Below are 24432 nucleotides of genomic sequence, written 5' to 3' on the forward strand. Positions count from 1 at the left end.
GATCTTTAAACTACCAAAATTTCCACTTAACTTTAGATTTTGGTCCGTCTGATGATGTCATCTTTAAATTTTAAATGATTGATCATTTGATCAGCGGCTTGAGTCGACTTTTTACCAAATACTTTTTACTTTTGCTTTAGTAAAAATGTCCTACTTGAGTTCAGTTTTGGATATTCTGCCTCCTCTGCTTGTAATAAATGCTAGTTTTATGATTTTTGTTGCGGATGTTTCCATGGATATTTCACCTCCTTTAGTTTTCTGGAGGTTGAGCCACTAGAGGGCAGCAGCTCCCACCAACTTGCCCGTTTCTCTGTGCGTCAGGGTCTGTAACGACGGCGGAGCTGCAGGGGGTCGACCGCGGTCCACGGCTAGTCTGCAGGAGCCGGGAATCTAACATGAAACGCTCGCTCCGCCGTCTTCCCCGCTGTTGCGTCATGGAAACCTGAGTGTGTGTTTCTGATTGAGAGAACAAAGGGGGCTGAATGTGGTTTTAAGCCTTATCACCACAGCTTCACACACACACACACACACTCCCTGCAGCACTGCATCTTCTCATGCCCGTCTGCTTTCTACTTTCTCCATCCCTGCGATGTGGTGACGAGCATCTTTTGATGGTGAACTCTGACATTTAGAATCACTTTCTACTGCAGAGTTCCTCCTCTGAGTCTAAATATGGCGCAGCGCCTCAGCTTGCGGTTGAACCTGGTGACTCATTTCATGTTCTGGTGATGATCTTGGGATCCTGTTAGCTGCTTTGATGGTATGGAGGTCTGCTTTAAACGTAACATGTCACAGAGCGCAGCAGGAAAACACGATCTGATCGTCTTACAACAGCCGCGTCCAAACCTTCAGACGATATCGCTTCGTTCAAAGAGACGCTGCGCCGGCTCATCAGACAGACGATTTCCTCAACTGAAAACTAAAACATTAACCTTTTATTGAAATCATCGTCGAACAGCTCAGTAAATTATTGTACACTGCAAAAAACACTAAATCTTACCAAGTATTTTGTCTTAGTTTCTAGTTAAAATATTTTAGTGAACTTGAAATAAGAAAAACTAACTTAAAACAAACATTTCAGTGAAACATATGAGCTTGTTTTAAATCAATAATTCCTTAATATTGATGATTTAGATCCATTTGCAGATCAGCTAAACAATCTGCCAACTTTTTCATCCAATAATTTGAAGGAATTATTGATTTAAAACAAGCTCATATATTTCACTCAAAGGTTTTAAAGTTAGTTTTTAATCTTATTTCAAATGTTCTAAGAAATTTACACAAGAAATTCAACCAAAATATTTGGTAATATTTTGTGTTTTTCTATTGAACATTTAACTGAAACTGAAAAACATTTTAAAATCCAAAAATAAACAAAACAGCAGAAGCAACAAATGAAATGAATTATGAAGTCAAAATTATCCTTAAAAGACCAAATCGCCAGAGTGAAAACTTTATCATCCTGAAAGACGATAAATCATGAAAATGAAAATTATTGAGCTTTTTTACGTTTATCATGTGACTTATTGATTTATTTGATGCCGCATTAAGTAATATCACCACAATATGTTATAAAGTAATAAAATTGTGCATTATAATGTAATAAAACCATATTATTTAATAAAATCATTTTTTTCTTGAATGCAAATGTTAAGACCAAAGACTCTGAACAGGAAACTAAAGACCAAAAGTTTTAATTTACAGGATTTACTTCATTAGAATGTAATTATTAGGATGAACACCAGCAGTTTGTGATCATTTATTACACATTATTGTAAATTATTTATCGTGTGATTCATTGATTTATTGCCTGTTTTGCTCTCTGATAAATGTCTCATGTCAGTTTTGAAGCAGAAATTCATTTTGTCTCCATGCCGTCTTGTGTTTATTGATCACTGTGATTCTGCGCCTCCACTGAACGCTGCTGACGTCTCCACACTTTATTCACAGATAACTCTCTCTGACTGTTCCTAGGAGGAAAAAGAAGTGCATTCGCTACCTTCAAGGAGGAGGCTGCCCCAGCCCATCTTCTTCAGATCTAAGTGCTATAGACTCGCCCCCGTCCCCGTGTCCCGCACGCCTCCGCCTCTACCGGCAGGCGCCCCCGTCCCCGCGCGGCTCCCCGCCGCCCTCCCCCTCCACGCGCCGCTCCTCACACACGCGCTCGCACCCTCGCTTCCCGTCGGAGCAGTCTGCCGGCAAGCGGGCCGACCTCTGCCACCTCGTCCCGACCGCGACCCTGGAACTGTCGGCCAAGCAGACGCTGTGCTCCTCGGCGCTGTCCGCCGCCAAGGTGGCGGGACTTTCTCTCAAAGTGCTAACAGAGACTCACTGATCGCTGCGGCCCTCCCGCCTCGCTACTCTCCTCCTCGGCTCCCCCAAAGGAAGGAAGATCCTCCTGGTCGCCTGCCTTCACCTTTCATCCTCCAGTCGTGATTTTCCAAAAGTTTCCATTTCCACCGTAGCGACATGAGAACAACACGGCTAAAGCTGTTCAGGCCTGTCACAATTACTAATAAATCCACAGCTCTCATGTGACGTCACTTCCTGGAACTTCATAGCTGACAGCCATCTTGGTAGGCAGTTGCTATGACAACAACAAACAAGCCACAAGCTTAGAATTAGCTCTCGCCTTGTTGCAACAAGGCGTCAGCTAAGCTACATTAGCTTAGCTAACGTAGCTTTTATCGACTAAGACGAACATGTAGCCTACGTACATGTACTCACTCTGCCAGTCACCAGAACCTTGTTCTTCACCTGAAGAGTTCTTACGTCCTTTATAAATCCGTTTAAACATCGACTGTCTGAAGCTCCTCCATGCTGAAACACTTCCTGTTCACTAATTAGTGAACTCTGTCACAGCGGATCGGAAGCAGCTTCTCCACATCGTCTGACGTGTTTCCATCCCATCAGCTACATTTTGTTCACATTTTTTTCTTGCATGTCGGTCAGGAGTGTCTATAAACTTTCATTTTGTTGACTTCGAAGCCAGGCGCTTGCCTACCAAGATGGCGGCGATCACTTCCAGGTCAGACTTGTGGAACGATAAATTGTCCCAGAAGTTATTGCAATAAATGATGATATTCTTGTTTTGAGACCATTAACAACCTAAACAACAGTAATCACATGATAATAATAATAGTAATAATAATGCAAGAACAGATTGTCAAAGATCAATAAACTTTCAATTCTAATGAACTGGAACTGGAAGACATTTTAAATATCTAAAATAAATAAACCAAACAAGAGAAACAAATCAAATTAATCATGAAGTCACTGTAAACAAAAGCATCAGACTGAAAACTTAACATCCAGTTTTGGTAGGAAAATGATAAATTATGCAAATGGAGATTATTGAGTTCATTTTAATGTGATTTATTGATTATTGTGACCGGCCTGCTGACAGGTGCAAATGATTATTGATTATATGATAAATTATTATGATATGTTAAATTATTTTTCAGACTCAAGTTTTCTTCCAGGACTGAACTTCATTTTTTCAACATTCAAGAGAATCAGAGCAAATGTGTGTAAAATGGAAACAGCACATCTGAACTATTAGTTTGTAGTTTTTATTGATCCGTCACATACACTCCTGTTAAAATATATTGATTTATAATGTGGCAAAAGGTGGAAAAGACTTTTTCATAATCTTCTTGTTTTGGCTCAAAGCGTTTGAGTTCTGGTCGGTTTTTGTTTCAGGACGGTTCCTCCTTAGAGTTGGTGCTTAAGATGAATTATTCCTGTTTTTCATGTCATTATCTCTTCTGGACCCGTCTGACCAGCAGGACCTCTGATTCCTGGGAAAAGTATTCCTATCTTTTATGTTTGTATTTCCAGAGGAGGTAAACTCCCAAGCCACTTCTTTTAGCACTTTTAGGCTTCTATTCTCCAGCTTCACGTTACATTTTTACATTTTGTTTTTTACTTTTTTTTGTGTATGAATCTCGTGTCATTTTTAAGGTCATATGTTTCTTTAAGATTTGTTTTTTCTTTCTCTGCAGCTCCGCAAACTAATCTGTGACCGATGGGTACTATTATATTGCATTGTCTTGTAAAGTTTTATATTATAGTAAATAACTTTTGTATGTTTTTATGGAACAAAAGGGTAAATTCTTTTTGAAAAAAATATTAGTTTCCACTTTTTTCTAAAAGCAATATGTTTTTTGTCTTTTTGTGCAAAATGTTACCCTTTTTTGTGGTCCAGTATTACTGCAGAAGCCTTCAAACTATATTTTGTTGTCAGTCTGCATGTTCCAACTGTAATGTTACATTTCAAGACAGAAGGTTTTCATTTCACTGTTTTCTCGCAGCTTCTGACTGCAGTAAGTGTAGGCTGAGCTTTTGTACCACTCTTCTCCAGCAGGTGGCGCTGTTGTGGTAAAAGAAAAGTGGTTGTTAAAAGGTTCAGACTGCAGGCAGAAACAACTGGAAGATGTTTTTGTACTTTCATGCTTTGAACCCCTCTGATGTATGGTTTTTGTTTGATGTTATTAAAAGTGGTTTTTTTTTTTATGTTTAAGCTGCAGGCTTATTTTTTTCTATGGGGATAGTTGTAAATCAAGAAATATTGCATTTATTTTTTTCGCAAACTAAAATTTCTCATTTTTAAACACCAAAAGAAGTGAGCTTCGACACTGGATGGATGGATTCCTAAAAAGGTAAGTAAGGCTTTGTACGCAGCCTGGCTTTAGAGTAAATCACTACTGAAAACTACAAGTTATTTAATAGAAACAAAACTAACAGTCTGAGCTTAACTTTAAATATGAACTACTGTACGACCACTGAAACAGTATAATGAATAAATTCTTATCCAATTGTACTCTTGTGTTTAGAACAAAACTATTAATCAGCCCAAAGTAGCCGATTATCACAATATCTGATATTCCTGTTGCACATTTACATCTTAAACTACCATTGTTTTATTTTAGTAATTCAATTGAAAAAGTGAAATTTCTATATAGTAATCACTGTGTTACAGCTGAAAAATAAAGGTAAATATATAAAAGCTTCACTTATGAACTCAGTAAGCAGCTGCATGATTGAAGGACATTTAGAGAAACTTCTCAACTGAAACTGGTGACTCCAAACAGAAAGACGACGCCACATTAATTTGAAAGGTTTTATTAACTCCTTCAGTGCGTTTATCCAGCTAAAAAAACCAGCATCACAGCTAAGCTGAAAGTGTCCCATTTAATACACAAATTTATGAGTCAACGCTGTGATGAAGGTGAAAACGCAAAAACATTTAGCAACTTCCAACTTCATTTCTCCTAACAAGTCGCCTTCAGGTTTAAACAGCGGAGCAAAAATCACTTTCACCCTTGGTTTTTCCATTGTCAAAAATGTAACTTTATTTAATACAATGAACCTAAAAGAATAATCTCCAGTAAAAAAAAAAAGACAACTAGAGCAACTAAAAATAAGGATAATCTGGAAGGAGGGATGTCGTTTTCTTCTTCAAGGAGACAAAGCCATGAGAACAGGACTATATTTTATGTAGATCCACAAATATGAGTGTGTGAAAACAGTAATAAGCATTTTTTCTTTAAATTAATGACACCACACAGGCAAGTTAAAATGGTCATGCTATTATTGGGAAACAGAAATGAAGGGAACTAGAGAGCAAAGTGGTTGTCAATATCCTAAAAGTAAAATATTAACAAGTATGAACAACGCCAGTGCAACCAGTAAGCAGGGACAATCCTTTCAGTGTGGTAGTGTTGGCAGGATTCTCCGCTTTATTTTTCTTCACACCACTGGTTCTCTTTGCGTACCTGCGCACAAAACAACCGGCAGGTGAACTCTCGTTTTGCCTCGAGCGAATAAAATGATCTGATTTTATGTTTTAATAAAGAACAGTAAGTACCTGGGCCTCCTCCTCCTCTGTGAAATCATTTTTGATGTTGAAAGTCTTCCTGATCTCTTCTGGGGTTTTGCCTTTGATCATGTTGGCCACTGTCTTGCAGGTGACATCTAAGAGGCCTTTGATGTCCAAATAGTTAGCGGCCTAAACAGACGAGAAAAATAAAGAGCAGCAGCATGAGGCGAGGCGAGGCGAGGCGGTGAGGGGATGAACTGGTTCTACACCAAAACAGCAACAGAGGAAAATCTGAGTCCAACATTCATTTCAGGCTCAGTGCATTTCTGCTAGGATTAAAGTTTTAAACACAAATGTACTATAAAATCAGGCAATTTAAAAATTAAAAGCTTAAAGAGGTTGTCTTTTTAAAAGTTTATCATTTGCACTGACATGTTTAATATGTTTTAAACACATAAAAAATATATTAATCAGTAATTTAAAAAATAAAATAAAAATGTAAAATAAAATCAATAAACTTATTTCATGCCGCCATCTTTCCCAGCTTGGGTTGCGTCACTTATGGGAGAAGGTTCTGGAAGGTGGGCGGGGCTTAGGCTGGATCAGACCCGCACTTACTGAGTCCAGTCCGGCTCAGTTGTTCCTCTTAACCGTCCATGGAAACTAAAGCTCGCCTCCTTTTACTGTTAATAAGGTAATATTCTTTTCAAGCTAAAGCTGCCATGATAAAAATCTACAGCATTGTGTCTGTTAAGCACAGTTTAATGTTGCCAACCGAGCTAAGCTAACTAGCCAGCTAGTATTAGCTTCGGGGTTAGCTTCTCCAGAACCTCAAGTAGTCATAATATTCTGCTCAATAACGTCAATATATTCAGCGGGTTTTATATTCCACAATGTTTATCACGTTAAAAATATTTTTAAACAAACACCGACTTAAATTTTATATGACTAACTGTTTATTCAAGATTACACTGCAAAAATATCTATAAGCTTATGTATTAAAATTACAGTTTTAATACCATTGTTGGGTCTTAACATTTTTGTTTTATTTTTTAGCAGTAGAAATTAATGCTTTTTGATGCTTTTTAATTAAACACCATTGTGTTATATTAGTTCTAAATTTGGGGTAAAAACAGATTTTATTCCAGGTTGTCATACAGCCAATTTTACATCAAAATAATTATTTAAGTGTATTTATTCCTCATTAAATATCCTTTAAAGTGATGAAGCCTCCTTAGGGTTTGTGGTTATGAACGCAGGTGGAGGGTGAAGGTTCATCAGCTCATGTTTCTCTTTGGGAGCCTCAGTGAGGGACCGGTACCAGGTCCGCTCTCGGGTTTCCTCTCACATGATGGGCCTGTTTACCCGTCCTGCTGCCCACATCAACTCATCAACCATCTGTCCTCACTTAAACTTAAAATAAGATTATTTCAACTCAACTATTTGGCTTGGATAAAGCAGGAAACGTCACACCACCGATTTGGCTGCTTCAGATATTTAAGAGAAAAAAACTAATCAATAATTATCAATATCCACCGATATTGATAATTCAGTCAATAGTATCGTTTTAAGTTTTTCAGCTCATAATGTCAGCCTTACTGAAGGCAGAGCAGCAAAAATGTTTGATCATTTATGACCAAAAGGGATCAAAACAAGACATGTGGAAGGAAATTCCTGAATAAACTGGCACCAGTTTATTTTTAGAAGAGAGAAATAATCTCAGGTTTGCTAGTAGCTGCTGCGTACATAGTGAACAAACGCTGGACGTACCAGAGAGGTCAGGGATTTCTGTTTAGATGGCGTTCGTTTTAAAGTGTTACACTGTAAAAAGTTACTTTACCAGGATGAGTTCAAACAAGGTGCCTTGGTCCACTTTGAGGAACTCCTGGTCCCAAACAGGAATGTCGTCCGTCCTCTTCTCCTTGTTCTCGTCGTCCTCAGGGGGAGGAGGGTCGTCTTTGTGATGGGTGCACCACTGAATCACCTGCAGGAAAACACAGCATGCTCATTTACATGCAACCTGACGGTGCGGTCAGCTTTAAATCAGCTGGTCCAACATCTCCAAGTGTAAAAAGAAATGTGTGCAACCATTTTATGAACTGATTCTCCCAGTCAGTGAAATCAGCTGTAACTGCAGAAAGCTTTTCTAAACTTAGAGCTTCTGGCGTCTCATCCTCTCCTATCGTCACAGTTCAATTCTGTTTTATCATGGAGAAAACAACGTTACTGTCAAAACCTGTTGCACAGATTTATGTTTACTATTTAACTGTTTTAAAGGTTGTAATATCTGGTAGATTACACAGGTGTGTGTGTGTGGGGTGTGTGTGTGTCAGAGAGTGAGAGACCTTCTTGAGAATGGCAGCATTCACATTAGGGAGGGGGACGGGGTCATCGTCTCCTTCATCATCCATTCCCAAATCTGGAAACATAGAAACCAGCATTCATCTCCATTACATTCATGATTATACTCATTAAAAAGCAAAAATCATGTCAGAAACAGATAATCAGATGATTCACCTTCTAACATGGTCTTGATGGTGACGGACTGTTTGGCGATCTCAACGTCCACCTCAAAGATTTCCCCATCAGAGCTCTGGAGTTTAATCGTGGGCATTTCCTGAAACAAGAAAATTCACTTATTTACAGAGTTTCCTTTTAAATGGCTAATACACTTATTTATTATTTTATTCCTGGACATTTTTATACTAAATATTTAGTTTGAACTATTGTAAGTGTTTAGTATAATAAGGAGCAGGTTTATGCATTCAGTTAGGCATGTAAACAATATTTAAAGATCTATAACATTTAGATTTTCAAATTTAAATGGATTATGCTTCATCAGATACATACAGAAATGTTTTTCATCTTAATCAAATCCAGGTATATTTTTAAACCCTGATCTAAGAAGTGTCTGAGTTCCCAGAAAGTCACTTTAAAGCAAAAGATAAAAAACATTTGAGTTGCAAAAACATAAATTCTGATGGAGCAAATAAAAACAAGAGAATTTTCTATGGCAGTATACACATTAATAATTCAATTTAATTATTTATTACTAATAAGAAACATAGCCCAAGATCTACATCATACTTTTGGTTTGACTAAAAACAAAAATCATACTTCAGGTATGATTTGAATTTACTGAAGAGCAGAATTTCCCTTTTCATGTTTTCCAGAACAATCTGCTGATTTTATACCTGTCCACTTGCTTTTCAATCCTGAGCAAAACAAACAGTGTCCAGGATTAAAGTGCTGAAAACAAGGTGAACACACCGACATGAAAAAATTATTATTAAAGCAACACATAGTTCCCACAAGTCTGAACCACAAGTGATGGCCGCCATATTAGCAAGCAAACGCACTGCAATGCATAGATGAACCATGGCTTCCAGACCAACAAAAAGAAAATATATGGACACTTCTGACTAATGTGCAAGAGAAAAATATACACAAAATGGCTGCTGACAGGATCGAAAGGTGTCAGATGATGTGGAGAAGCTGCCACCGATCTCCTGCTGACTAGAGAACAGGAAGAGTGTTTACAACATGGAGGAGGACAGAAGTCTGTCTTAGCTAGCAGATAAAAGCTCCACTAGCTAAGCTAATGTTGCTAGTTCAGCAGTAAATGTCACAGATATCTATCTCAGTATTACAGAGGCGGGTAGAGGACTCAGGTAGTTGTAATGTACTTGAATTGTTTATAAGTTAGATAAGAACGAGGCAAGAGCTAGTTCTAACCTTGTGGCTTGTTTATAGTTGTCATAGCGACTCCATAGCAACTACCTACCAACATGGCTGTCAGTTACAAAGGTCACAGAAGTGTGATGTCACATGAGAAACATGTATTTGAAAATGTTTGGTTTCAAATATAATTCTAAGAGAATGCTTTTTTTTTTTTTTCCAGAAACAGGCTGACAGCCAAACAGCCTCCTCTGACCCACAGCATCATACGTCTCCTCCAGAAACCCACCTGGACAAAGCAGGCAGCACTGAGAGGATCAATCATGTTTCTCCAGTGATTTAACACAATTCAGCCCATCACCATCTACAATAACGCTCAAGAATCTTGAATGAGTCACAACAACAATTACTTTCCTTTTGGGATTAATAAAGTATTTTCGAATTAAATCTTTATAAAATACCATCATTTTATCTGCTGTTCTTAGTTATAAAAACATGATCTTTTACAATAACAAACTTGAAAAAAGTACACAAAGTGATATTTATTTCCACTGCTGAAAGTTTCTTGACAAATAAAAACGAAAATATGAAAAATCTTGAATATAATATATATAAAACTTCAAAAGTTTTACAGTAAATTAACCCAGAAAAACTGACGTTAAGCTGCTCTAACTGTTCATGTAACCTACATGCAAAATATTAGCATCATTTGAAAATGCCTTGATTATTTACTCATTTGTTTCACATTTTAAACCCAATTGTCGTTTTTCATACTTAAATTTATTTTTCTTATTGATGTTCTGACCTGATATAATAATAAAATCTAACTCCAAACATTGAGCTAGCGTTTAATGCTTCGCGTTGGTTAGCAAACAAGCTAACGTTAGCTAAAACTACCAAAAAGGCTCGTTGACAACGTGCTGTTTTCCATTTCTACTAACAATACATGAGTACATGTCATTTATAGCTAGTAATAATAAAACTGTACAACAGTAAATGTCATTTTAGGTTGACTGCGGGGTGTTGTTGTCAATTACGCTAACCTGTTAGCCGACCTGTCATGCTAACGTTCATAAGCGAAACAACGGAAATGCTGAACAATTAGCCTGTTTACGAATGAACACTGTGGACAAATATCGGATATAGTTTCCATCTAACGCCATAAAAAGGACAAGAATTATACTGTGACTTTACAAATAAGATACATAAATATTCAGATTGTGTCCAAAAAGTCTGCTAACCAGGGTGCTAGCCTCGGCGAGGCCTATTACCCACCAGACCGAGGCGGTTTATTAAAATAATAATAATAATAATAATAATAATAATAAAGACACAGCAGCTATATTCACTATTTATCGACAAATGACACAACGTAGAGCTACGTACCGTGAACAACTAAACTGAAGTCAGGCTGTGAATTTCTTCCGCTGTGCAGAAAGGCCTGAGCAGCGTGGCGGTTACCGTGTGCGGCTGAGAGTCTGTGGCTGAACCTGCTGGAAGCGACCTGCTGGCGGCTGGACGGAGGGAGGGGGCGGCCTGCTTATCACGTCTCCGGCTCGGAGGTAACAGGTCCACAACGTTCCGACCACTTACCTATTTACTTTTATTATCGTTTGCATTTTTCGGAATACTATATATGATTTTAAAAGGTTTATATGCAGGGCCGGCACAAGTTTTTTTGCAGCCCAAAGCAGGTTTTAATTTTGGGGCCCCACTTAACATGTTACCTTTATCATTCCCGTGTGTGTAACGAGAGTTAGGTAGTAACTAGTTACATTTACTCAGTTACATTTAGGCCTACTTGAGTAGCTTTTTTGAAAAAAAAAAGTACTTTTAAGAGTATTTTTTACATCGCTGTACTTTTTACTTGAGTAATTTTATTGTGAAGTATTTCTGCTCTTACTTGAGTCAAATTTCTGGATTTTTGACCCACTGAATGAAAAACAAACATGTTTTAATCAACAATTCAACAGACTCAGACACGCAACTGCAGTTTTTGTTAAAATGTTGGAACCATTTTATTGAAGAAACTGATTTGGGAGAAATATTTTTTGGCTAATTTCTTGGACGACTACTTTTTATTTTTACTTGAGTAAAAACAGGCTGAAGCAGTGCTGTTCTAACTTCAGTACAAATTTTGAACACTAAAAACCTGTAGAAAATGACCTGCAACTATTTGCAGCAATCTATACTTACAGTATGTACTTTTTAAGTGTCCACCCCTATGAAAATGACAACAGCATTGTAAAAGTAAATTTTGTAACTTGGCACTATTTACATTTATTTGCTTATTTTACAGTATATCAACAAAAGATTATTTTCTTTTTACCATTTTTATGTGTACTGATATTAACCAATCTGAATGAATAAACCAATATGAAATTGATTTAATAAATGTCTAACAATGCTATGAGTTAGAAAATGAGATTTTATCCACCTTAAAAAGAACAGATAAGAAAATAAATAAAATGCTTCACAGTGGGTATGGTGTTGGTTTTGTAATTATAATCAAAAATCATCAGATCATGACACTTCCCACATATTTTTAGAGACTCCAGATTTTTATTTTTTATTTAGTCAGTATTGCATGATTTTCCTTTTCAGAAAATGTTTCTGCGTTGCGTCTGAAGCAGATGGGAGATTGTAGCCAGAAATTCCTGCAGCTTTCTGAAACGCAAACCAGTTTTTCATCATTCTGGAGGACTTCCAGTTCTTGGTTGTGCCACTATAGTGCTCTCACCTTTAAGAGATTTTGTAGAATTTTATGTGCACGTTTTCTGATTTGCTTATCTGTATAATATTATGTTTGTGTGCGAGTATGGCTGTAAAGTATCTTAAGTTGTCTTAAGATACTTTACAGCCAACTGTAAAGTATCTGAAGTGCTTTTCCAGCACTTCAATGGTGCTGGAAAAGCACCATTGAAGTTTAATCCATTTATTTTTGCAACTTACTGAAACATTTCTTTTCCCTCTGGGGTTGAACAGAGTATGTGTCACAATAAAAGTGTACATTATTTATTTGCTTTCACAGATTGAAATCACAGAATATTTGCATTTTAAAATGTGATGCACAGTTTGGCTTATTAAGGCCAATGTAGATTAAGTAAATTTCCATCAAGAAACTCAAATTGTCTAGAAAAAATAGGTCATTTCTGAACTCCAAGAATAGAAAATTTGCAAGAAAAAAACTCAGGAATTTCCTAGAAAAAACATTTCTGAGCTCATAAAGTTGGAAATTTTAGAATCTTAGAGCTCAGAATTTTTTTCTAGAAAATTTGAGATCTTAACATTTCTGAATTTTGTTTCTGCAAATTTTTAACTTGGAGTTTGGAAATTTACACGTTTTTTCTAGAAGATTTGAGGTTAATCTCAACATTTTTTGGCTACAATATACTTTTCCCATCTTCAATGGCTCTGATACGCCGCTGTATACTTACTGTATTATATCCACTAACTGTGTTTGTGGTGTTATACCTCGGAGAACCACTGGGTGGCGCTAAACAAGCCCTTCTAAACAAACGTCTGAAATGATGCATTTTATAGAAATACAAACATTTCCAAACACTTTGACTTGAACCAAGCAGTTACGTTTGATTCACTTATATCTTAAAAAAACAACTCAGACATCCAGAAGCCATCTTTATTATTCTAACTGCTTAGTTAAAGTACAGAGCTGGAAGGGAGTCGGTGAGTTGATGAGGATTTTTATAAGTTACATACATTTTATAAGTTAAACTGTAATTTGTGTAAAGCTTTAGATTTTTTTACAATAAAAAAAAAAAAAAACAGGAAGGGAAAAAAAATCATATTTATAATCTGTATTTTTTAGACATACGATACAAATGTCAAATTTATTTAAATGTACAAAAGTGCAAACATATGTTGAGAACTGTTGAACTAAAGCTGATGGGATTCGAGCAGCTGCAGATGTTCAGAATGAGGAGTTTCATGTTTCGTCCTCAGCAGCGAACAGCGCAGTGATTATGGCACACACCGTTTGGTCCGTCCTCCTCCCAGAAACCGCCTCGTCGCTGTGTGGATGTTCAATGTGCACTGCTGCGTTCCCCAGTTTCCTGTTCCTCATTCGTGTCGGTATTGGTTCGTATAACGTCTGGACTTGGCTGTATGCGGGTCGCTAGGAGAGGTCAAGGTTCACAGGAAGTAGTCTGGGGTGCGGCGGGTTACGTGTGGCTCTCCTCTGCGAGGCGCCGGATCGAATTGCAAGCTGGACGGACAAGAAAGGTTGAAATTACAAATCTGAGCGAAATATAACTTGCATAACAATTAAACCAGGGGTGTCCAAAGTGCGGTTCAGGGGCCATTTACGGCCCTCTGAAGGATTTTGGGCGGCCCACCAACCGTAATTCAAGAATTGAACAAATCATAATTGGCTCATCTTTTATTGCAAATAACATCTTAGAAAATAATTTTAAAAAAGAAAAAGATTTATTGGCCTAATTTTACTCAAAAGCAAATCTTACACCCCAAATAAAAAAGTACAACCTGTGTGTCTCTTAAACTAATGTTTTCTATCTAAAATTTTATCAAAAATTCTCCTTTTTTTATTTCAATAAAAATTTTCATTATTTAGTTTATTGTCGAGCAGATAAAGTTAAAAAAGGCAAAAAAAGTTTGCTTCAAAAATGCTATAAAAATGATAAAGTTCTCATGGCCAAAAGTTTGGACTCAACTGACTAAAGCTAAGCAGCTCGTCTCATTTTAAACATTTTGTCTTAAAATGCACCAGAAGGTGCATGCTGGATTATTTTTGTACTTACAAGGAGTATTTGAGAGTGTCGTCTAACTCCATGATGGCCGCCTGGTTGCCACAGCGATAGCAGTAGTTGGGAGCGCTAAAAATCGTCACCACGTTCCTCTCATGGCACCAGTTGTATCCCTGAGTGAAGCAGATGTATTTTTAACCCAAAACACAGAACAACGTTTCAAATATATCCATTTTATTGGCAGGTTGCAACTGTGAACACTTAATGGATTTACTGGGATTTCATGTGACCAGCCAACAGAAAGCAGTGGATCACTGTGAAAACGTTTCCACAACTTTTTAATTGGATTGATTGGTTACTGAATTCATTTTCAACTAATTTAGTAATTGATTAATCGTTAATTGGAGCAAAAGGGCTGAAAAAACAACATACTCCGAGCAGTAATTAAGATAAAATTGTGTAAAATATATAAACATTTTGCACTGCAGATAAAAACACCTTGGAGCGTAAAAATGTTTTACCTAAAACTCCTGAAGCGGTGAAGTTGATTTTTAGCTTCACCTAATTCAGATTCACTAAGGAAATGCTGTCACTGCATTTTAGACAATAAAGGTTGATTTTCTTTAAAACAGGAACTGAATTGTTTTTACATCTTTATATGCATTTCTAATATTGTATTAAAAATTTAAGAGGTTAATTGAAAAATCAGTTGTTTTTTTTTACCTAATTAATTAATTTCTAAAGTTGTTGTTGCAGTTTGTTCACAGGATTTATATGGAGATTAAATTTCCTAATAAGTCAACTGGACTTTACTGAGGGGGATCAGGGTCAAAGTACTGCTGAAGTAAAGTATCATCTGTTATAAATAAGCAGTACTTTGTGTTAAACATGAAACTTGACTGTTTGGTGCAGAACCGGACCTCCATGACGAGCTGGTGGGCTCGGGACACCAGCGTGAGGCGGTTTGCGTGGTTGAACGTCTCTGAGATGTCCTGGCCGAACGTGTAGCCGGCTCCGCGGGGGGAGATGCCCCAGCCGCCGCGGTCGTCAGGATCCGACCACAGCAGGTCGCACATGGGGCCCTGAGGGACACAACGGAGCCAAACGGTCAGCACTCACCAGAAAAAATAGGAATTTTGAGAACAATCTTAGAAATTTTCTAGAAAAAAAATCTGGATCCTCCTAAGCTACAAAAGTCAAACATTTAAAGTAAAATGCAGAGACCAATCCTAAAGTTTCTATAAAAAATATCTGAAAATATTTTTTTAGAAAAAAAATAAAATAAGTAAAACTAGAAATCTACTAGTTTTTCCACTAAAAAATCCCTAGAAAAACTAGAATTAATCTCAGAAAAAATATGAACATTTCTGAGCTCCAAATAAACATTTTCAAGAAAAACTTCAAAAATTGAGATTAATATCAGAAATATTCTACAAAAAAAGTGGAAATTTCTGAGCTACAAAAGTTGAACATTTCTGACTTTACAAGCTTAGAGAAAATCTTTTTCTGGAAAGATTTTGCTCTCGCACGTTTTCCACTTTTGGAGCTCAGAAATTCCCACAGTCTCCTTCTTCACTGGGCTTCTTCCTACACCATCCACCACACCGATTATCACATTTAAAAACCCCGAGATTTACATTCACAGGTTTTTTTGTGAAATCTGATTTTTTTTGCCTGGTGGTTCACATTTCCAAGTATATGCGACTTGAATTTCATCTCCCAATTTGAGCTGCAAACAACCTACAGGCGTCCTGCATGCCCAGCAGAGGGCGCAACAACGTACAGCGCCTGCTCGGTGTTTTGCCAGCCGCCACAAAGCATGACCCTAAATTGCAATTTCAGATCAAATCTAATACTTTCCTATCAGTGTGATATTAGCATTAATAGTTGTACACATTTAGCTGATTTTACCTCATGTGGTACTTCCTGTAGGCGGTCCAGAGCCCTGATGTGGTCCAGGGTGTCTATAGATGGTGACAGGCCTCCATGAAGGCAGAAAATCTGAGAGCAACACAGAACAACATGTCTGAATCTTTATTTAATGATGAGTTACCAGAGGCGGGAAGAGAAGCCAAAACCATTACTCATGTAAGAGTAGAGATACTTCATGATAAAAATACTCATGTAAACGTAAAAAGTACACTGCAGTAAAAATACCTGTAAAAGTTTCTCAAAAAATGATTCAAGTAACTGTAACTAGTTGCTACACGTCTGTTCTAAATCTGAGCCGATACTGGGTCGACTCTGGTGACTCAGGTGGGATAACGCAGCGGCTCTCACCTGAGAGTCTACCAACGCGGTGAGCGGCAGGTAGTCGAACAGGTCGGTGAAGTACTTCCACACGTTGGCGTTCCCGTATTTCCTTAGGCACTCGTCGTAGCAGCCGTAGACCTGCGTGATCTGTCTGCTCTCGTGGTTTCCCCTGAGGATCGTTATTCGCTCCCGGAAACGTACCTGAAACGCCAAGAGGAAAAAATATCCTTTATAAAACAATGTTTCTCCACAATCCACTGGAGAAACCTCCGGTGTGTAACCACCTTAAGAGCTACGAGCAGAGAGACAGTTTCTACAGAGTAGTATCCTCTGTCCACATAGTCGCCCATGAACAGGTAGTTTGTGTCGGGGGACTTCCCTCCGATCTTGAACAGCTCCATCAGGTCGTGGAACTGACCGTGAACGTCGCCGCACACCGTCACCGGGCATCGCACCTCCTGGACGTTCGACTCTTTGGTCAGGATCTCCTTCGCCTGCAGGAGGAAACCACAGAAAATCAGTGACTTTAAACATTAAACATTATCCACAGCAGGGAGTCCAACGTGTGGCCCAGGGGCCTTTTGTGGCCCTTGGACTGATTCTGTGAGGCCCTCAAGTATAAAACAAAGACTTTTTAATTCATTTAGGGTAAAATTATTACCAACATAATTTCCTACCATGAAAAATGTTCATTACAACACAAATATTCATCTTTTTCTGATTAATAGAACTGCGTTTATCCAGAGATGTTTACTGACAAGCCGACTTGCTGAACCCAAATCAGATTTAACTTAATTAAACTTTTTGAAAGGAAGTGACCCACATCCTGTTTTAATAACTGAGAATACATTTGTTCAATGGAGCCTAAGGGAAACTGGAAACTAGATTTCTTTCTTTTGATTCAGTAAACGTGTAAAATCCTTTTTGAGCTTCGGATCCATGATGAATAACTTTATTTTTGTTATTATTATTATTTATTTATTCATTTTCATGGCCCACAAATTTAATGTGATGTTTTTACCTAATGTGAGTTTTTGCTTCACCTGCTTGAATCCAATTAATTGCTTAATACAGAAATTAGTCATCAAATGATCAAGTGACTACTAAAGGAAAGCTCTGCATTTTAGGTAATAAAATGTTTACTCTTATTCCAAAAAGTATTTGAATTATTTATTTGCATTTTTAATGCATTTGTAAAACTGTATAAGAAAGGCTAAAGTATTTCTGCAGAATGCAGCCATAAAAAAAAAATCCAATTAATTGATAGAACAATCAATCCTAAAATCAGTTATTTGCAGCCCGTTGCTGTTTTATTGGTAATTTATTCCAGCCACGCAGGAGCTGAAGCCGCCTGCTGCAGTGCATGACTCAGCGTGTGGCCTGCAGGCGTTGCCGCCGCCGCCGCCGCCGCACTGAGAGCAAAACAGAAAAATTAAATCATTCTGAAGAGACGCTTTAAATACACACAACCCTGATTCCTTCAGCTCCATTTAAAAACTTTACATTTAACTGCGTTACCATGAGAACATTTTCAATTTCAAGAAAAATAACAGTGATTATTTCTATTAAAAATTAAAACAAGCTCAATAATTTACATTTGGATGATTTTTTGTTTTTCTTTTTTGGATGATAAAAGTTCAGTTTTAATGTTCATTAGACTTTCATTAGTTTATTGATCTTTGAGAATTTGTTCTTGCATTATTATTAAGCCATTACTTCCATTATATAACTAATTGTCTCAAAACAGCAATATTATCATTCAGTACAATAAAATTTGTTATCGTGACCGGCCTTACCACAATTACCATGAGTACTGAAACAATACGGGCATTTGGGTCACCGCTCACGTCTGATACGCTCAAACAAACGTCTCCATTCATTTCGACGGTTCTCATGGACCCGGCTGCAGACGGAGAGCTTCCCCTGGCCTGCAGCCAGCAGACGGATCCAGACGGTCAGCAGGCCTGCAGCGCTGCACAAACCTGACCTACATTGTACGTGCACGCTCCACGTGCGCGCACCTCTGTGAGGCTGGGAGAATATTCTAGATGAGCGAAGCTGTTTGGAGATTAAAGAAACAAATAAGTGGGTCACGTGGATCTGTCTCAATATCAGACCTATTTTCAGTCGACTTGCCTTCAGTTAAACAATGAAATGAACAAACAGTCATGAAGCAGAGATTTTAGAAAACAGTGTTTGGGGCTGAACTATCTGTTATCTAATCAGTTTTAACTACTTGAGCCTTTTTTATACATTACAAATGAATAAAAATATACAAATAATTCCATTTTAAACAAACATTTTATTGCCTAAAATGCAGTATCAACCATTTAATTATTTTATAATGAAGGTTATATGAACTATTTTCACCTTGACCTTTAAAATACCAACATTTCAACATAACTTTACATTTTGGATCATCTGATTATGTTTAAATATTAAATTATGTTTTGATCAGTTACTCGAGTCGCTTCTGTTACTCTTAAGTAAAAATATGTTGAAGTCGTTCTACTCTTACTTGAGTTTTATTGGTTACCTCGGATGGTTACCTAGCAACACACTCTTTGGTTGCTTAGCAACAAACTGCTGAGTAACAGCAGCAGTTTAAGGTTTGAAAACAAAACAACAGTGTGGAGTGAAAACTGGAAAACAGGAAATGTCACCAGAGGTTTGGTATCATTTAAGATATTTAAGATAATTTAAACAAACACTAAAATCAATAATTATTGATACAGACTGATATGAAACTCTCATATTATGAAACGTTTCTCAGCCCACTACATCCTCCATCAGGTTTAATTTATTGATATAACCTGTGAATTCAGTAACCTGCTAAAAAAAAACTGAAGGTTATTCTGATCAAATATTACATAAACCTGAACAGGGTGACCTTTGACCCTCAGTCTGATCCACTGAGGAAACGTAGCAGAACAAACCACAGACAGATGTTGCATAAGAAACCTTCACACCACACCTGTCCAGGTCTGCAGCCGTCAGACGCCTCAGAGTCGCCAAGCCGGCGAGCCGAGCGTCCAGAAACAGTCAGCAACTTCCCAGCTGCCGCCGTATAATCCCAGTAAAGCCAGTTAAACCTGGCTCAGGCTCTCAGGGCGAATTAACGCCCATAACGAGGCAAACACAAAGGATGACTTCATTACCAACAACACGACACGCTGCTTTTGTCACGCTTACCTCATTTCCTTTCTCATAACAAACTCAGAATTAATTCATTTCTAATGAAGTGGAAAACAAGCCTCTGCTTAAACAAGAACAGAGGTCATGAGGTGAGGCGACCATCACCTCATTACATCATCATGACATCACAACAGGTGATTTCATGTGTCAACAATACTAAAACAAAATACTCACACCCCATTACAACGGCAAACCTGATGTACTTTATGTAACTGAAAGTATTACATAACTGAACTGGAAGGAAAATGAGACGCTGGTTTCTAAATATGTTCCAAATACAAATCTGAAAAGTGTGGAAGGCATATTCTGACCTCACATTCTGATCTTACAGGTCTGTCACCATAACAAAATTTTGCTGGTTTCTAAATTGTCCAAGAAGTTATTTCAATAAGTAATATTGTTATTTTATCCATAATAAATGAACAAAACAGAAACAAACAAGTTAGGAATTATAAACAACATTTTCTTTCAAAAGAAGTCTAGTTAAGACCAAAGCGCCAGACTGAAAGCTTTTATCATCCAGTTTCTGGTTGAAAGAGAGAAAAGAGGAAAACAATAAATCATGCAAATAGGAATTGCCAAGCTAATTTTAATTCATAATGCGATTAATTGATTGATTGTTTGCAGCTTCAGATGTTTCCAAGTATGTGAAGAGTGAATATTTTGCCCATTTTTCTGTAAAAAGCTGAAGTTTGACCATAGGCTGTTTTGTATTGATGCTGCCATCACCATATTCAACCCTGCTGTGTTCAAAAACATTCACAGTCATGTGGATTTAAATGTGGTGTCTGTAGCTGACGTTTGCTTTATTGAATAGCAGGTTTATAAAGAACAGAAACAGATTTTCTAAACACAAGATGATTCAGACCAAGGCTGAAAACTACAAACTATAAAACACAAATCGGTTTAATTTTAACAGAAAAAAGACAAAGAGGTCACCAGGAGGATGAAGCTCCTTTTCTGAACTTTATTACGTTTCTCCATCTAACTGACAAAGAATCTAATTTCCAGCCAGCAGAGGATTGTCTTCTTTTAAATTAAATTAAATAACAGATATTTGGTTTCCCTCCCTACATCTTGTCAAACACTGTAACATGTAAAGTTAATTTTCTTTTTGTGCAGGTAGAGTGAGCCCTGGGGGTTGTGTGTGGGGGTTTGGGAGGGGGGAACACACTGTATGATAATTTTTATCTATTTTGTTTTATTTTCATGGTTTTTTTGGTTTTTCCTGTAATGTCTGTATAGCAGAAAATTCTAATAAAAATATTTTGGAAAAATAAAAAATAAAGCAGAACTCCCTGTTCTGTAAGTAAACTGTTTCTGAGACACTCCAGGCTTTGAAAGCACTGGGACAACTGGAGCAGCTCAGATTTTTAGCATTCCTTCCCAACGGCAACCGAAGGAAACCCAGAGAGCTGGAATGTAGGGAGAGAACGAATTACACAACACGTCTCATTCCTTCATACACACACACACCCTCACACACACACACACACCCTCTGAGCAACAAAGCTGCCACAGCGCTGCTGATGCAACGAACAATCAATTATGTCCTCTGCTATTTTGGAAACAGGAGGAAGCTGTGTGGGCGCGTTGAGCTGAGAATATTAACATGGATGGAGGGATGAAGGCAACCATCTATTTTTAAAGCTACTTTGTTCTATTTTTCTGACAATAATACGGGCAATAGTTCATCTGACAGCCAAAGAAGGTTAATGAACAGTTAAGAAATAACTGCTTCACTTTTAGGATCAGGTCTGTCATGGTAACAAATATTGTTAGATGTTATCCCAGAAGTTATTGCAATAAATGATAATTGTTGTTTTGAGACCTTTTTCCAGGATTACAATGGTAATCATGGCATAATAAAGGAACCGATTCTCAAAGATAACATAAACTTTAAATTCTTATGAACATTTAACACTGGAACTGGAAGACATTTTAAATATTCAAAATAAAACAAAACAACAAATAAGACTAATTATGAAGTCTCTGCTAGTTGTGATCAAACTCAAACTTTTATCCTCCAGAAAACTGATGAACTATGTAAATGGAAAAGACTGAGCTCGTTTTAATTTATCATGAGATTAATTGATTTATTGCTGATTGTAACAGGTCTATTTATGACAGTAGAATATGACGTCTGAGCCAAAGCAGAAAAGAAATGTCAGGATTAATGAGCCCCTTGACATCACTGACTTTTAACCTCCAGCACTCAGCAGACCAAACATGGCAATGAGCTGACTTCCTGTTTCCTGAAGGAAAACAGATCTGCTGAAAGAGAATTAAAGGAGCGCTCTGGAGGAAGAATACTGAAAAATCGGATTCTTCTCACTCATTGAACGCATCAAAACAAAAAGCTTCCATTATTTCCATTGTACAAATTTATCAAGCAGCAGCTTTAATGCATGTTTGAGCTGAATACAAATACATGTCTGGTTATAAAAGTTGGATAAATGGTTATATACTTTGATGCATAAGCTGAGTGTGTTGACGCATAAACCTGTGCAGCAACATTAGAGCAACACAGGCTGCTAATCCTTAGAAACAGATTTCTATGCCCTGATTTGGATTTTGGCTAAAACTGAGATTCATATTTTAGCTTGTGTTGTGCCAATACTGGTGATTTTATACTTTTGTGATTTTAAAATGTGTCATAGAAATTAACTCGGCGTTGACTCTCATAATTTCATTTTTTTCTTTGATTCATTATAATCCTTATGTAGAAAAAACAAACATCTGCATCAGTTGAGTTGAAGTCAGCAGGTGAGATCATAAAATAAATCTCATTTAGTTAAATGACACAAAAGGGACATAAAGAGAGGAGGGCAAAGTATCCAAAAATATTATTCAAGAGTATAAATACTTTAACATATTTTTACTCAAGTAAAATGAAAAAGTAGTAAAAAAAAATCTACTAAAGTACTGAGTAACTGATCAAATTGCCAATAATTTAATATTTAAAAATTATGTTAGATCAAAATATAAAAAGTTACGTGAAAATTTTGGTATTTTAAGGATGAAAATGATCATCATATAAATTACAAAATCAGGTCAGATAAAATGTTTCCAAATCAGTTTCTTTCAATAAAAACTTCAGAAACTGTAACAGAACCTGCAGGTTTGTGTTTGTCTGACGAGTTTCTGGTTGAAACTTGTTTGGTTTTCAATCAGTTGGTAGAAAATCCAGAAATTTTACTCAAGTAAAATAAAACATACTTTATAATCAACTCAAAGATAAAAAGTACAGCATTGTAAGAACACTCCAACAAGTAAGTTTTTTCAAAAAGTTACTCAAGTAAATTTAATAAATATAACTAGTTACTATCCACTCTGCATATGAACAATACAAGTTGTACAATTTAATGATACAAAACTTTTGTCATGGTGTAATAAAAAAATCATCCCATTTTTAAAGTATAAACACAAAAGTTAACTGAATTTATTTGGACGGATAGGAAACACCAACATTTTAAATATTTTATTCTCTTTGGACCTAGAAACACCTAAATCAGACTCTAGTCTCTTCCAGACAGCGTGTGGACGCTGGATTGGGGTTAAGCTGCAGCTCAGACCACTGAACTGTGCAGCGTTTGGCAGCAGAAAGCAGCAACATATGGACATCCTGCATCCAGCTTACAGCAACTCGGCTCAGAGAAGCAACCAGCAGCAACACCAAGCACAAACGCAGAAACTCACTCCTTATACACCTGCCCTGTCACTTCCTGATCATAAAAACTATTGTCATTTCAGGATTTAATAGAATAAAAGAAATATCCATTTACAAAAAGTTTTTTGTTTGTACTCTTGAAGAAAACGGCTCTAAAAAAAAAAGCCTGAGACTCCTAGGGAGATTAAAAAAACTGGAAACACAACTACACTGAAAAAATACAAAATCTTACCAAGTAAATTTTTTTAGTTTATAGTGTAAATATTGTAGTGCACTTTAAATAAGACAAAACTAACTTACAAGAAACTTTTAAACGCTTGTTTTAGGTCAATACTTCCTTAATTTTGGTGGGAAAGTTCTGGTTCCATTGGCAGATTATTCCACTTATACATTTTCCCAGGTTATAAGTGAAATGAACTTGAAACTAGACAAAAATACTTGTTAAGATTTGGTGTTTTTTGCAGTGTACAAACGCTGGTTTATCTGAATGAAAGCTGTAAATGTGAAATTACTTGAACTTCCAAGTTAAAGTTAATTAGCCACATTTAGTCCTAGTTGTTGTTTTCAACCCGCATGTATTCAATTGGCTTAACGGTTTCAGGCTCCAGCTACTAATTACCGAATAAATAAGACGCGCCGCGCGGTGAAATCTATACTATAGACGCCATTTTAAAAATGTCTGGAAGGCAACAGAGAGAATAGGCAAGATGCTGAATTTTAATTTCTGATTAACGTGCTCCGGTGTCTCACCTTTTCGCATAGTGTCTTCACTTGTCCCTCGGACAGCTGCCTGCATTCGTTCAGCTGCTCTATCCACTGATCCAGCTCCTTCGTAAACGCCTTTTCGTCCATTTCTGGTTTATTCTTCTAACAGCAACAGTTGCTTTTTTAAACCGTAACGTAAAGTGATGTCGTTGGAGACGCGGTTATGTGTCGCAGCTCCACTGCGGCTCCAGACGCTGTAAACAGAAGCGACGTCCCTCCAGCTGCCGGGTCGCTGTGATTTGACTGGACTGGATCTGAACAAGGGGAGGGAAAAAGCGTCAACTTGAGAGTAACGACGTCTGTAAAGATGACCGCCAGTACGGCAG

At 37.2% G+C, this 24432-nt stretch overlaps 3 protein-coding genes across 8 annotated transcripts in view; 1 reads left to right on the forward strand and 2 right to left on the reverse strand.

Annotated features, from left to right (window-relative positions):
* tcf7 (transcription factor 7) overlaps positions 1-4515 on the forward strand; it is a 78299-nt gene extending 73784 nt beyond the window's left edge. For 5 of the 6 annotated variants that reach the window (XM_023342295.1, XM_023342296.1, XM_023342297.1 and 2 more), the window contains one exon: positions 1975-4515. In XM_023342295.1, coding sequence (XP_023198063.1) covers positions 1975-2335 — 361 coding nt within the window. In that variant the 3' untranslated portion in view covers positions 2336-4515. Of the gene's footprint in view, positions 1-1950 lie in introns of all 6 variants that reach the window. The other variant, XM_023342300.1, reaches the window with a different exon arrangement.
* A 593-nt stretch (positions 4516-5108) lies between these two features.
* Positions 5109-11001, reverse strand: skp1 (S-phase kinase associated protein 1). The gene is made up of 6 exons (XM_005807193.3): positions 10886-11001; positions 8339-8438; positions 8167-8240; positions 7662-7805; positions 5870-6010; positions 5109-5777 (listed from the first exon to the last, which is right to left on the reverse strand). The coding sequence occupies exons 2-6, from the start codon at positions 8433-8435 to the stop codon at positions 5742-5744; spliced, it is 492 nt and encodes a 163-aa protein (XP_005807250.1). The 5' UTR covers positions 8436-8438; positions 10886-11001; the 3' UTR covers positions 5109-5741.
* A 2122-nt stretch (positions 11002-13123) lies between these two features.
* Positions 13124-24360, reverse strand: ppp2ca (protein phosphatase 2 catalytic subunit alpha). Its single transcript, XM_005807194.3, has 7 exons — positions 24092-24360; positions 16761-16970; positions 16504-16677; positions 16135-16224; positions 15144-15305; positions 14278-14396; positions 13124-13724 (listed from the first exon to the last, which is right to left on the reverse strand). The coding sequence occupies exons 1-7, from the start codon at positions 24191-24193 to the stop codon at positions 13652-13654; spliced, it is 930 nt and encodes a 309-aa protein (XP_005807251.1). The 5' UTR covers positions 24194-24360; the 3' UTR covers positions 13124-13651.
* Positions 24361-24432: the final 72 nt, after the last annotated feature.

The sequence above is a fragment of the Xiphophorus maculatus genome, chromosome 11 (assembly GCF_002775205.1).
Source record: "Xiphophorus maculatus strain JP 163 A chromosome 11, X_maculatus-5.0-male, whole genome shotgun sequence".
Taxonomy (NCBI): domain Eukaryota; kingdom Metazoa; phylum Chordata; class Actinopteri; order Cyprinodontiformes; family Poeciliidae; genus Xiphophorus; species Xiphophorus maculatus.

What these genes read in the sequence shown, in the direction of transcription:
- skp1 (XM_005807193.3), bottom strand. Translation starts at nt 8,435, where the DNA reads ATGCCCACGATTAAACTCCAGAGCTCTGATGGGGAAATCTTTGAGGTG. An exon ending in ATGCTGCCATTCTCAAGAAG is followed by an intron (nt 7,806 to 8,166) that starts GTCTCTCACTCT and finishes GTTTTCCTGCAG; the next exon opens with GTGATTCAGTGGTGCACCCA. An exon ending in CAGAGGAGGAGGAGGCCCAG is followed by an intron (nt 5,778 to 5,869) that starts GTACTTACTGTT and finishes TTTTGTGCGCAG; the next exon opens with GTACGCAAAGAGAACCAGTG.
- ppp2ca (XM_005807194.3), bottom strand. Translation starts at nt 24,193, where the DNA reads ATGGACGAAAAGGCGTTTACGAAGGAGCTGGATCAGTGGATAGAGCAG. An exon ending in TGAAGACACTATGCGAAAAG is followed by an intron (nt 16,971 to 24,091) that starts GTGAGACACCGG and finishes TTCCTCCTGCAG; the next exon opens with GCGAAGGAGATCCTGACCAA. An exon ending in CCGCGTTGGTAGACTCTCAG is followed by an intron (nt 16,225 to 16,503) that starts GTGAGAGCCGCT and finishes TGTTGCTCTCAG; the next exon opens with ATTTTCTGCCTTCATGGAGG.